This window comes from Salminus brasiliensis, chromosome 12 (assembly GCF_030463535.1).
Source record: "Salminus brasiliensis chromosome 12, fSalBra1.hap2, whole genome shotgun sequence".
In the NCBI taxonomy this organism is placed as follows: domain Eukaryota; kingdom Metazoa; phylum Chordata; class Actinopteri; order Characiformes; family Bryconidae; genus Salminus; species Salminus brasiliensis.
Genome location: NC_132889.1, coordinates 36,490,007 through 36,503,215, shown reverse-complemented (window position 1 = coordinate 36,503,215; position 13,209 = coordinate 36,490,007). Strand labels below are relative to the sequence as shown.

The window sequence follows — 13,209 nt, the reverse complement described above, 5'->3', positions numbered from 1 at the left end:
GCAGCAGCAGCGGCAGCAGCGGATTGGCTCGGCTCGCCTCACCCGCGTTTTGCTTCCCCACCCGTATTCCGACAAACCCCGCCTCCCTAGCGCTCGGATTGGCCAGCGCAGCCCTCCCTCCTGCGTTCGGATTGGCGGAGTGTTCATTCTCATTAGCTGTTGGCCCCAATACGGGCGCGGGGAGGGGGTTGTTGAATAATGACGCCTCGGCGTGCTGTGCTGGGCCTTGTGGATGTGCAGTGTAATGCAGATTGCAGGTATCAGGAGTTAGAGGTCCGAGGTCACTCAGGATGCATATCAGTTAGCTTTAACTGCAGAATCTTAGATTCTTAAGCACTGAATGGGATGGTTTTCACAGCCGTTTACACTTTTGAACTGAAAGGCTGCCGTCAAAACTCAGAGGTCAAGGTGGTAATCAAGTCAAGTCAAGTGGGTTTTATTGTCATTTCAACTACATACAGAGAACACAGTGAAACGAAACAGCGTTTCTCCAGAACCATGGTGCAACATAGATACAGTGCATACAAGACACAAGTGTAACACAACACAGTACAGACCAGAGAATAATAAATAATTGCCAGTAGTGTGCAAATTGCAATGTGTAATAAATAGAGTCCAGTGAGGTAGTAAAGTAAAGTTATTAGTGTAATGCTTTGTGCAAAAATGCTTCCCCTTTTTTCCTGGGGTAAATGGTTGGAGAGAGAGAGAGAGAGAGAGAGAGAGAGTGCATGTAACAGAAAAGACATCAGTTCAGAAGTTGAGTTGTGTTGAGGAGTCTGATGGCTTGGGGGAAGAAGCTGTTGCAGAGCCTGGTCGTGTTGGACCGGATGCTGCGGTACCTTCTTCCTGATGGCAGGAGGGAGAACAGTCTGTGTGAAGGGTGGGTGGAGTCATCCACAGTGCTGGTTGCTTTGCGGATGCAGCGGGCGGTGTAAATGTCCATGACGGAGGGGAGAGAGACTCCGATGATCTTCTCAGCTGTCCTCACAATGCGTTGGAGGGTCTTGCGGTTAGAGGCTGTGCAGGTCCCAAACCAGGCAGTGATGCAGCTGCTTAGGATGCTCTCTATGGTTCCCCTATAGAAGAGGGTGAGGATGGGTGGAGGGAGACAGGCCTTTCTCAGCTTCCGGAGGAAGTAGAGACGCTGCTGGGCTTTCTTGGCTGTAGAGCTGGTGTTCAGGGACCAGGTGAGGTTCTCCGCTAGGTGGACACCAAGGAACTTGGTGCTCTTAACGATCTCCACAGAGGAGCCGTTGATGTTAAGCGGAGAGTGGTCCAGTCTTGATTTCCTGAAGTCAACAACCATTTCCTTGGTCTTCTCTACATTCCAGTGAAGGTTGTTGACTGTACACCAGTCTGTCAGCTGCTGCACCTCCTCTCTGTATGCTGACTCGTCGGGGTGGAGTGTACAGTTCTCCAGCATCCCATCATCCATGTAGGATAGCCGACTGAGTTAAACACACCGCATGTAACATAATGAGCTGCCGCAGGTGCTTATAGAGCTGTTCCGGCTGTTATTCCTAATATCTGCTTATAACTGTTTACGAAGTCGTTAAGACGGAAACACGTTATTCGGAAAGTTTTACATTACATTTACATTTACGGCATTTAGCTGACGCTCTTATCCAGAGCGACTTACAAGGTAACTCGTATTACAGAGGAGGGTCAGTGTAGTGTTTGGAGTCTTGCCCAAGGACTCTTATTGGTGTAGCACAGCATAGTCACCCAGACTGGGAATCGAACCCCAGTACTCCATGTGGGAGACTCAGTGGCAACTAGTGGTGTTATCTGTTGTGCCACACCAACCAAGCCTAAGTGTGAAACTTTGGCTCATGCCGCGTTCCATTTGCCTCTGAAGTCGGAGCTGGGAATGATGTCCCAGTTGGCCGAGTCTCAGTTACACATTCCGATAAAAGTACAAATTGTACGAGCTAATCAAAATATGTCCCACTTTTTACATCTAAGGTTAGCACCGTCAGCTTGTCTCAGATTAGCGTTGTTAATAATACAAGTTGATAACGGCATTATTCAGTATCTTGTGCATCCAAACACAACAGAATCACGTTTACGATAGATGCCGGACGGTACGACACATCGTACGTCTGATTTATGCAGTATACTGTATAACACTAATGCTGTTACTACTGTTAAGGTGTGGTATAGTGTGTATAGTGTGTGTATATAGTGTGTGTAGTGTGAGTATAGTGTGTATAGTATATGTGTATAGTGTGTGTATAGTGCATGTATCGTGTATGTATAGTGTGTGTGTATAGTGTGTGTATAGTGCATGTAAAGTGTATGTATAGTATATGTATAATGTGTGTATAGTGTATGTATAGTGTGTATAGTGAATGTATAGTATGTATAGTGTGTGAACAGTGTATGTATAGTGTGTAAAGTGAATGTACTGTGTGTATTGCGTATGTTATAGTGTGTGTATAGTATGTATAGTGTATGTATAGTGTGTGTATATTATGTATAGTGTATGTATAGTGTGTGTATAGTATGTATAGTGTATGTATAGTGTGTGTATATTATGTATAGTGTATGTATAGTGTGTGTATTGTGTATGTATGGTGTGTGTATAGTGTGTGTATTGTGTATGTATGGTGTGTGTATAGTGTATGTATGGTGTATGTGTAGTGTGTGTATAGTGTGGGAATAGTGTGTGTATAGTGTGTGTATAGTGTGGGAATAGTGTGTGTATAGTGTGGGAATAGTGTGGGAATAGTGTGTGTATAGTGTGTGTATAGTGTGGGAATAGTGTGTGTATAGTGTGGGAATAGTGTGTGTATAGTGTGGGAACAGTGTGTGTATAGTGTGTGTATAGTGTGGGAATAGTGTGTGTATAGTGTATGTATGGTGTATGTATAGTGTGGGAAAAGTGTGTGTATAGTGTATGTATAGTGTGTGTATAGTGTGGGAACAGTGTGTGTATAGTGTGTGTATAGTGTGTGTATAGTGTGGGAATAGTGTGTGTATAGTGTATGTATGGTGTATGTATAGTGTGGGAAAAGTGTGTGTATAGTGTATGTATGGTGTGTGTGTATAGTATGTGTATAGTGCATGTATAGTGTGTGTATAGTGTAAATAGTATATATATATATATATATATATATATATATATATATATATATATATATATATATATGTATGTATATTTTGTATGTCTGTGTATTTACTACTGTTGGGGACGATGCACCTGATTGGATTTGATTAGCTTTGATGTATTCATTGTTAGCGACTGTACGCAGTGTACAGTGTGTTATTAATGCTGCGCAATAACAAGATTAAAAAGATGTGCTGAACCGTGGTGAAAGCAGGTCTGTAAACAAGGCCAACACAAAATGCACGTACATGTAACCTTACAGTCTTTCTCAGTCTGTCTCAGCCACAAAGAGCTCAGCAGATATACAGTCTAATCTCCCTCAAACCCCACTCACACCACAGTAATCTAGAGCATCTCACTGATGTATTTAATTATATCAGTTTTCTCACACAGTCAACACATCTGTCAACTCATCAACAGCATATAGGAGGTCTGACCTCACCCCCCCCTTCAAACCTGCTTCTTATATAAAGCCTGTCTAGAACTTGCCTCACAATTTGGTTTCCTGAAGAAGACCCAGAACGTCAGACACAGAGCTTCTGTGATACTGCGAAAACACACTCAGCTGCAAGGTAAGTGTTACGAGGCTAAAAGGGTGCCCAGACTTCTAAACGCTTTATTGTTATTATTCTGTTGTTGAAGCTCATTAAATATCAAGAACAATCTCACTTCTTCTCACCTCAAAAATCAACAAAAAAGAGTTTTGGAAATGGGTAAGAGCACAGAGGGATGCATAAAATATTTAAATATTATTAAATATTATTTTACTTTAAAAATGTTATTTTCTCTTAGATATTATTCTTAGTTATTAAATATTATCACATATTTTATTAAATATATTTTCTCTTAATTTTAGTTTAGTTTTTAAATATTATGAAATATTATTTGATGTTAAAATATTATTTTCTCTTATTATTTAGTATTAATATTCTTAGTTAATAAATATTATTGCATATTTTTTAAATATTATTTTCACTTAAATATTTGTTTTACTTTTAATATTTTAATATTATAATTTTTTTAATGTTATTTTCTCTTAAATATTATTCTTAGTTATTAAATATTATGCTATTGTTACTTTTAAAATATTATTAAATGTTATTTTCTCTTGTATATATATATATATAGGTTTTTTTATGTAAAACATTTGCACAGTCCTGGATACAAACAGCGGCACAGTGGTGGTGGCTGTGCTGAATTGCCCCTAATTGTGAGTGAATGAGAAAAAAACCATACATACCCTGTGCAGGGGTTATTCCTGTCATGTGCCCAACAATTCTTGGTAGGCTCCAGACCCCCCACCAGACCCTGACTAGGAGAAAGCAGATAAGAAGATGGACGGAAGCACCTGATTTTATGGTCAAAATGAATGACAGTAAATACAGTTGCTGAGAAAAACTGAGGCAAAGGCCAGAATCATGAGATATACGCAGGATGGGGTAAGAGCAAGAGAGATGCATAAAATATTTAAATATTATTAAATATTTTCTTTAAAAAATGTTATTTTCTTAAATATTATTCTTAGTTGTTAAATATTATTACATATTTTATTAAATATATTTTCTCTTAATTTTAGTTTACTTTTTAAATATTATGAAATATTATTAAAATGAGCAAGCATAAACAGTCAATGGCCAGACTTAGAAGTGATTAAAATCTTGATTAAACAAACCTTTATTTTGATCGAATAAATTATAACCACAGGAAAAGTCATCAATTTATCATGATCAGCTTTTTATTGTATTTTACACATTAATAGAAACAGAGGTGGGGAGGAAGGATGGTTACATACATTATCAGGAACACGCCCTATAATCAAAACACATCACATCAAAAATGATACAAAATAAACAACCAAAGAATAAACAATATTGTTAATAATACAATTAATTAACTAATAATAAAATAATATTTAGGGGGGCAGTGGAGGCTCAGCGGTTAGAGCTCCGGGCTGTTGATAACAGGGTTGTGGGTTCGATTCCTGGGCTCGGCAAGCTGCCACTGTTGGGCCCTTGAGCAAGACCCTTCACTCTCTCTACTCCCCGGGCGCTGGAGTTGGCTGCCCACCGCTCTGGGTGTACGTGTACTCACTGCCCCTAGTTCACTAGTGTGTGTGTGTATGTGTGTGTGTGTGTGTGTGTGTGTGTGTGTGTGTGTGCTTACTACCACAGATGAGTTAAATGCGGAGGACACATTTCGCTATACATAGTACAGTGACAAATACGTGCATCTTTACATCATCAAATTGAGCAAAACACTGAAGATCTTTGATACATTCAACGAAATTCAGCCAGTTGCTGGTTGCTAAAGGTTTTGCTTTGTTAAGTTTAGCTCTTAGACATTCCTGTATCCTTAAACCCATCCAAAAATTCCCTCCCATAAAACTGAATGGAATTCCAAAGCATCCAGACATCCTTCACTTACCTGATTTGAATCTGACCAACAGATTTCCCCCTGAAATTGGGCCAACAAGATTCTCACTTGCTGTACTAAGGCACATGGACGGACGCCACAGGGCTTCTCAGCCTTGCACACCAGGGGCTTTGAGCAGTGCAGCTCCTGAAAGCTTCCCATTGGCTCCTGGCATCATCTATTTGCATATTGGACATGTCTCCTCACCTATTCACTCAGACTCAGCGTGTAGTCGCTCCCCGCTGGCTACACCCACATAAATATGCTCTCTCTCTGGCCTCACTGCTGGAGGCTGTAGGAGCAAGTTATCATTTTCTGAATCGCCGAGTACTGCAGCTTTCCCTCCTGCATTATCGCTATTCATACTGATCATACTGTCCATTTCTTTGTCAGGAAGTTAATACTAAAACTGCAACTTTAACACAAAACAATCATTTGCTGAACATGAATTGTGGAGTTGTCTTAAATTGATGTGTAATAATAAATAAGAATGATGACCGGTGCAATTTTCTGCCTGCAGTGCAGTTGAAAAGTACAAGGAAAGGTCCTTATTTGACAAAATTAGTAAAACCCAAAACAAAACAATACTATTATCAGGGCGTGAACCAACAGAGCCTTCATTTTTTCCAATCACAGAAATAACCAGCCATGCTGCAGGCGCTTCTCCTCTGGGTCTTGCTTGCTGCAGCCCTCCCACCTCCGACGAGCCCGGCATGCTTCCAGGGTAACCCAGCTCAGTGTCGCGATGCGGAGTTCGCTCCTGGATCTGACCTGGCAGGGGAAGGCTTCGACATCACCAAGATGCAGCGAAAGGGGGCCTTCGTCATTGATATGAGCACCTCGATGACTAAGAACCAGACCTGCACCCTCTGCAAGAACCCTTACATTGAGGGGAAGAGTCAGAAGCTGCCACTCTCAGTGGTGGACTGGAGACCCAGTCAGAAGTGCAGCATGAAGTTGTCCAGTTCAGTTTACCAGTCCAGTGAATCTCTGATCAGCTCCAGCACCTCTTCTGTTGACAACAACTGGAAGGTGGGTTTGGAAATCGATGCTATTAAAGGCCAGGGCTCACTGATGCTGGCCGGCTCTAACTCCAAGCTGGCTGAGTACTCGATGGAGAAGACCAAAAAGGACAAATTCAGCTTCACCAGTCATTCAGTGTCGTGTGGATACTACAGGTAGGCCCTAAAAACATGCTCCTTTCCCTACAACTACAGTAACTGGACACTGTCTGTGTCTGAACCACCGATTTGTGCATTTCTTCAGTGTTTTAAAGCCAACTTCTCCAAAATCCATCCAGTTACAGGATCTCGAGCCATCCCACCTTGCACCCTGAGCTAAAATATGAACTTGGAAGGCTTCCAGAGAAATACAACAACAAAACCAAATACAGCTTTTACAAACTCATCGACAAGTTTGGTACTCATTACATCACTAAGGTAACTCTTTCTTTTAATTGACACTAATTGAACTAATAAACAGCAGGTATCTGTAGAGCTCCTGTAGAGTCAGTGTTGCTGTTAAACACTGTGACCTTCAGGTGACCTTGGGTGGAGCGGTCCATGCAGTGACCAGCATCCAGCAGTGTCAGGCAGCCCTGCAGGGTCTGAGCGTGGACGAGGTGAAGACATGTCTGGACGTGGAGGCGTCCGCCAGCATGGGGAAGATAGCCAAGATCAGCTTATCAACGGAGTATCATCACTGTCAGAAAGCCGAGGACAAAACTCTGAGGAAGAAGAGCTTCTCCAGCAGCTTCAGTGACAGGTTTGTCCATATTTTATTAGACGGATGTTCTAGATCAGTGCAACTGCGATGCTAACACCATGGTAGCAATGCTAACTTAAGATGACATGAAAATGGCTTGTGACTAGCTCCGCAGTAGTGATGCTGGCCAAGGCCGGCAGCCGGTGTGATAGCGATGCTAACACAGGGATAGCGCTGCTGGGCAAGGGCAGATGGCTGGCACATAAGCAGGGCTAACACGGCGAGATTGTAGCTAATGCTGCAGTAGCAATGATAATTCTGCGCTAGCAGTGCTGGCTGTTTCTAACACCGCAGTAACAATGCTAAAATGCTAAAGTGCTGGGCAGATGCCTAGAAGAGCTTATGGCTGCTGCATGCTGCCTAAATTATACACTAGTATTGCTCAAAATGTTGGCAAGAATGTGTGATCTGTAACCTTATGCCTTGTTGAGGTCAGCTCATTTTCTGCCCCTTGACCAGGGGAGCCCAAAACCTTTGCCTGCCACCTACTTCAAAAGTCTACCTCTTTCCAAATGTCATATTTGGTATTTTATTTGCAATAAAGTCCCAAAATGCAAGTATGTTTATACACATGTGGACATAATTGTTGGTACCCCTCGGTTAATGAAAGAAAAACCCACAATGGTCACAGAAATAACTTTAATCTGACAAAAGTAATATTAAATAAAAATGCTATGAAAATTAACCAATAAAAGGCAGACATTGGAACCCACAGAACCCACAACCCTGTTATCGATAGCCCGGTGCTCTAACCGCTGAGCCACCACTGCCCCTAAAAGCTCTACTGGCAGTGGTGGGATCTAGAATCCCTTGTTAGTCTTAAGATTTCATTGTACCCTGCACAGATTCAAGACACCCTGTGCCAGATGCAGCAAAGCAGCCCCAGAACATAACAGAGCCTCTTCCATGTTTCACAGTGGGGACAGTGTTCTTTTCTTGATATGCTTCATTTTTCTGTCTGTGAACATAGAGCTGATGTGCCTTGGCAAAAAGTTCAAACATGTAGTTTGGCAAATTCCAGTCTGTTTTTTTATGATTTGTTTTTAACAATGGTGTCCTCCTTGGTCGTCTCCCATGAAGAAAACTTTGGCTCAAACAACGACAGATGGTGCGATCTGACACTGATGTTCCTTGAGCTTGAAGTTCACCTTTATACGTTTTTCTAGTGGACCCTTTAGTGGTCCCTTTGGTCACATTATTTTCAAGTGTACCATCATTTCTGTCCAGGCCTGTTTAATGATTTTACCTTTTAAAATAATTATGTTGAAGTATTGTTCAAAATCAATATTGAATTTTCATTGGTTAATTTTCATAACATTTTTATTTATTATTACTTTTGTCAGATTCAAGTTAATTCTGTGACCATTGTGGGTTTTTCTTTCATTAAACGAGGGGTACCAACAATTTTGTCTACGTGTGTATGTGCTTACATACACGTCCATAACTTCCTATCCTATTATATGATCTGTCTCACCCTGAAAGGCTCACAGATGTCGTTGGTGGACACACTGAGAGCACTGAGCTTTTGTTCTCTGCGGATAAAGACCCTGCTGCATATAAGGAGTGGCTCTCCTCCCTGCCCCAACACCCTGAAATCCTTACCTACTCCCTCGACTCCCTCCACGAGCTGCTGCCCGAGAAGAAGCCCACCCGAGAGCAGTTACGCAAAGCCATTAAAGATTACATCCTGCAGAGAGGCCTGCTGAAGAACTGCTCCAAGCCTTGCAAAGCCGGCATCAAGACCGACCCCAAGGAGCCATGCATCTGCAGTTGCCACAACAACCAAGGGGTCAACCATGACTGCTGCCCCACTCGCCGTGGCCTGGCCCAGATCACCGTAACTGCAGTCAGAGCCACTGACCTGAAGGGAGACTACTTCAAGCAGACGGACGGATATGTCAAGATCTATCGCAATAGCGAGAACTTGGTTGGAGAAACTCCTGTGATCTGGAACCAGAACTCACCGACCTGGAACTGGACGTTCAATCTGGACATCAACGACCTGTCTGAGTTCAGCAGCGTGAAGCTTGAGGTGTGGGACCGGGACAACGACCTAGATGATGACCTCCTAGGGGCTTGCCAAGTCCAGCTGAAAGCCGGGGTACAGGACGATCTCTGTCCCCTGAACCATGGAGTTCTGTACTACAAAATCCAGGTGACCTGCATCCCAAGTTTAACCGGCTCCACATGTTCCGAGTACGTGCCCTCTCCCATTTCTCCTCAGCTGGAGAAGCTGTATGTTTCTCGCCATGCCAGACGCATTCCAGCAGACATGCTGCTGAAGATGGGGGTGCTTTTAGACGAGCGCATTTCCTACTACAACCAGAGTCACCGGTTTCAAACAGCTCTCAAAACTAAAGGCCTGATCCTGTGAAGCAGTTCGGTGATTTTTATGCATCTTTTGAAAATACCAGCTAAAGTCTAAAATTGCTTGGAATAACATTAACTTACATTAAATATCACAATATTGCATATTGTCACTGTTACAACAAAAACTCCAAAATTAAGATTTTACAGGAGAAGAAAAAATCCTTTAACTGGAAGTCAATAGAAAAATATATTTTTCCACATCATATTGGACCATTTCTATTGATCTGTTCATCAAGAAACTTGGAAACAATGTGAAGATCAACAGCCAGATTTACAATACATCAAAAAGTGAAAAACAGCAAAAATTAAGATGCAAGGTTTTTTGCGTGGCATTGACAATATCTATGTCTCTTATTCTCTCTCATATTTACTGTTCATAGACTCTGTCTTTTGCTTCATGCAGCTAAAAGGGTGAAGACCACAGATGATTCACTGACCACAGTTTCTGTTCCAGTCAGTCAGGTTTATATCTGCTCACAAAGTAAGGGCTTTAAGCTATGATGCACTATACCATACACCATCTAGACAAAAGTATTGGGACACCTGCTTCTTCACTGTTTCATCTGATATCAAGGCTATTAAAAAGAGTGTATCCTGCTTTTGTTGGAGAAACTGTCTCTACTGTCCAGAGAAGAAGCCTATCTACAATATTTTAGAGTAGAACATTGCTGTGAGGATTAGACTGGTTAGTTCAAGATGTTGGATGATGATCCCCACCCCACATCATCACCATCCATCTTTCCAGAGAGCACAGTTCCTCCACTACTCCACAGCTCAATGCTGCTGGGGGGCTTTACACCCCTCTAGCCCACGCCTGGCATTAGGTGGCATGGTGCCAATAGGTTCAGGTTGATCTGCTCCAGAGAGTCCTATTCTATTGGCAGTACTTCTCTGCAGGGACTAGACGAGCTGTGTGTATGTGTGTTCGTGATGTATTTGCACATCTGTGTGCATTCATTAGAAGGGGTGTCCACACACTTTCAGACATATATTGTGTGTCAATTAGGGAACATTTGCATTAATTGTGAAAGCAACTCCACTTTTAATTCAATAAAGCTCATTTTACTGCTCAGACTGGCTGGTCTTCTGTTTGTCCTGTCTGGGGATCTAATAAAAAAGACTTTTTTCGCAGCTTCTAATGATCCACCTAGATGGCGGACACCCAAATACTGTTATACATGTTGGGAGGATTTAAATAAATATATCAAGTTCAGCGAACACAAACCACAAAAAAGAAAAAATACTTTTTTCCCCCCACTACAGGTCCGACCATACAGCCCATGTGACTTGCAGAAAATGAGCACAGCTACATGAGTGGTTTTAATGCGGTCGGTGGCCACAAAATGAATGCGTGCTGAGCACATACTCAAGCCATGTGTCTTTTTATCCACACGTCTGTTAATCAAACCCACCCACCAGCATAGTCACCATTGCGTTCACACACCACCGCCAGCTCAGAGAGGTACGCTAACACCTCCCAGCCTCCTGTTGCTGCTGATTTTGCAATAAAAAAAGACCCTTCATAAATATGCTGTGATGCTGGTCGACTTAAGAACACACAAAGGAAGTAGGTTCCCCTATAAACAGCTCCGAAACTCTGAAGATAGCTTGTGGTATCTAGTACCAAGCAGATGTTAGCAGCAGGTCCTCTTAAGTACTGTATGTTGTGAAGTGGGGCCTCCATGAGCATCAATGAGGCCTTGTGTGCCCTTTGTCACTGGATGTCCTTCCTCAGAGCACTTTTGGTAGGTACAGACCACTGCATACCAGGAATACCCACCAAGACCAACTTGAGTTCTTGTCAAAGTGACTCAGATTCTTACGCTTGCTTATTTTTCCAGCTTCAACTAACTCTTCACTTGCTGACTAATATGAAGATCCCACTACTAGACAGGTGCCATCAACGTCCATCATCAGTCAGCATCAATGTTATTCACTTCAGCTGCGAGTGTTTTTAATGTTATGGCTGATCTCAGTGTCTTAATGTTGATCTTAGCTTTTTTAGTACATTCATTCCAGATAAAGAGTAAAATGCTATAAGAGATCAGGGGTCACTCATGCTGGCCAGCACTTAATATAAACAGTAATGTCTTCTACCAATCAATGCCCCTACCAATCAACCAGCCCTGTGTCCTGATCCTCATACCCTTAACAATCAACCAGCCCTGTGTCCTGATCCTCATACCCTTAACAATCAACCAGCCCTGTGTCCTTCTCCTCGTACCCCTACCAATCAACCAGCCCTGTGTCCTCATCCTCACACCCCTACCAATCAACCAGCCCTGTGTCCACCTCCTTGTACCCCTACCAATCAACCAGCCCTGTGTCCTCATCCTCACACCCCTACCAATCAACCAGCCCTGTGTCCTCATCCTCATACTCTACCAATCAGCCATGTCTATCTATCTATCTATCTATCTATCTATCTATCTATCTGATTAATTTTTGTCCTGCTAAAGGAGTGGTGGCCTGGACAGAAATGATGGTACCCTTAACTTAATATTTTGTTGCACAACCCTTTGAAGCAATCACTGCAATCAAATGATTCCTGTAACTGTCAATGAGACTTCTGCACCTCTCAGCAGGTATTTTGGCCCACTCCTCATGAGCAAACTGCTCCAGTTGTCTCAGGTTTGAAGGGAGCCTTTTCCAGACAACATGTTTCAGCTCCTTTCAAAGATGCTTAATAGGATTTAGGTCAGGGCTCATAGAAGGCCACTTCTGAATAGTCCAGTGTTTTACTCTTAGCCATTCTTGGGTGTTTTTAGCTGTGTTTAGGTCATTATCCTGTTGCAAGACCTATGACCTGCGACTGAGACCAAGCTTTCTGACACTGGGCAGCACATTTCTCTCTAGAATCCCTTGATAGCCTTGAGATTTCATTGTACCCTGCACAGATTCAAGACACCCTGTGCCAGATGCAGCAAAACAGCCCCAGAACATCACAGAGCCTCCTCCATGTTTCACAGTAGGGACAGTGTTCTTTTCTTGATATGCTTCATTTTTCCATCTGTGAACATAGAGGTGATGTTCCAATTTTGTCTCATCTGTCCATAGGACATTTTCCCAGAAGCTCTGGGGTTTGTCAACATGTAGTTTGGCAAATTCCTGTCTGTCTTTTTTATGATTGGTTTTCAACAATGGTGTCCTTCTTGGTCATCTCCCATGAAGTCCATTTTGGCTCAAACAACGACGGATAGTGTGATCTGACACTGATGTTATTTGAGCTTGAAGTTCACCTTTAATCTCTTTAGAGGTTTTTCTGGGCTCTTTTGTTACCATTCGTATTATCCGTCTCTTTTATTTGTCATCACTTTTCCTCCTGCGGCCACGTCCAGGGAGGTTGGTTACAGTCCCATGGATCTAAAATTTCTGAATAATATGTGCAACTGTAGTCACAGGAACATCAAGCTGCTTGGAGATGGTCTTATAACCTTTACCTTTAACATGCTTGTCTATAATTTTCTTTCTAATCTCCTGAGACAACTCTTTCCTTCGCTTCCTCTGGTCCATGTTGAGTGTGGTACACACCATGTCACCAAACAGCACAGTGA

At 42.4% G+C, this 13,209-nt stretch overlaps 1 protein-coding gene across 1 annotated transcript; it reads left to right on the top strand.

Moving 5' to 3' along the window:
- Positions 1-6,169: 6,169 nt before the first annotated feature.
- Positions 6,170-9,659, top strand: LOC140574090 (perforin-1-like). Its single transcript, XM_072693798.1, has 4 exons — positions 6,170-6,699; positions 6,822-6,960; positions 7,062-7,285; positions 8,768-9,659. Exons 1-4 carry the CDS (start codon positions 6,170-6,172, stop codon positions 9,657-9,659), a joined length of 1,785 nt encoding a protein of 594 aa, XP_072549899.1.
- Positions 9,660-13,209: the final 3,550 nt, after the last annotated feature.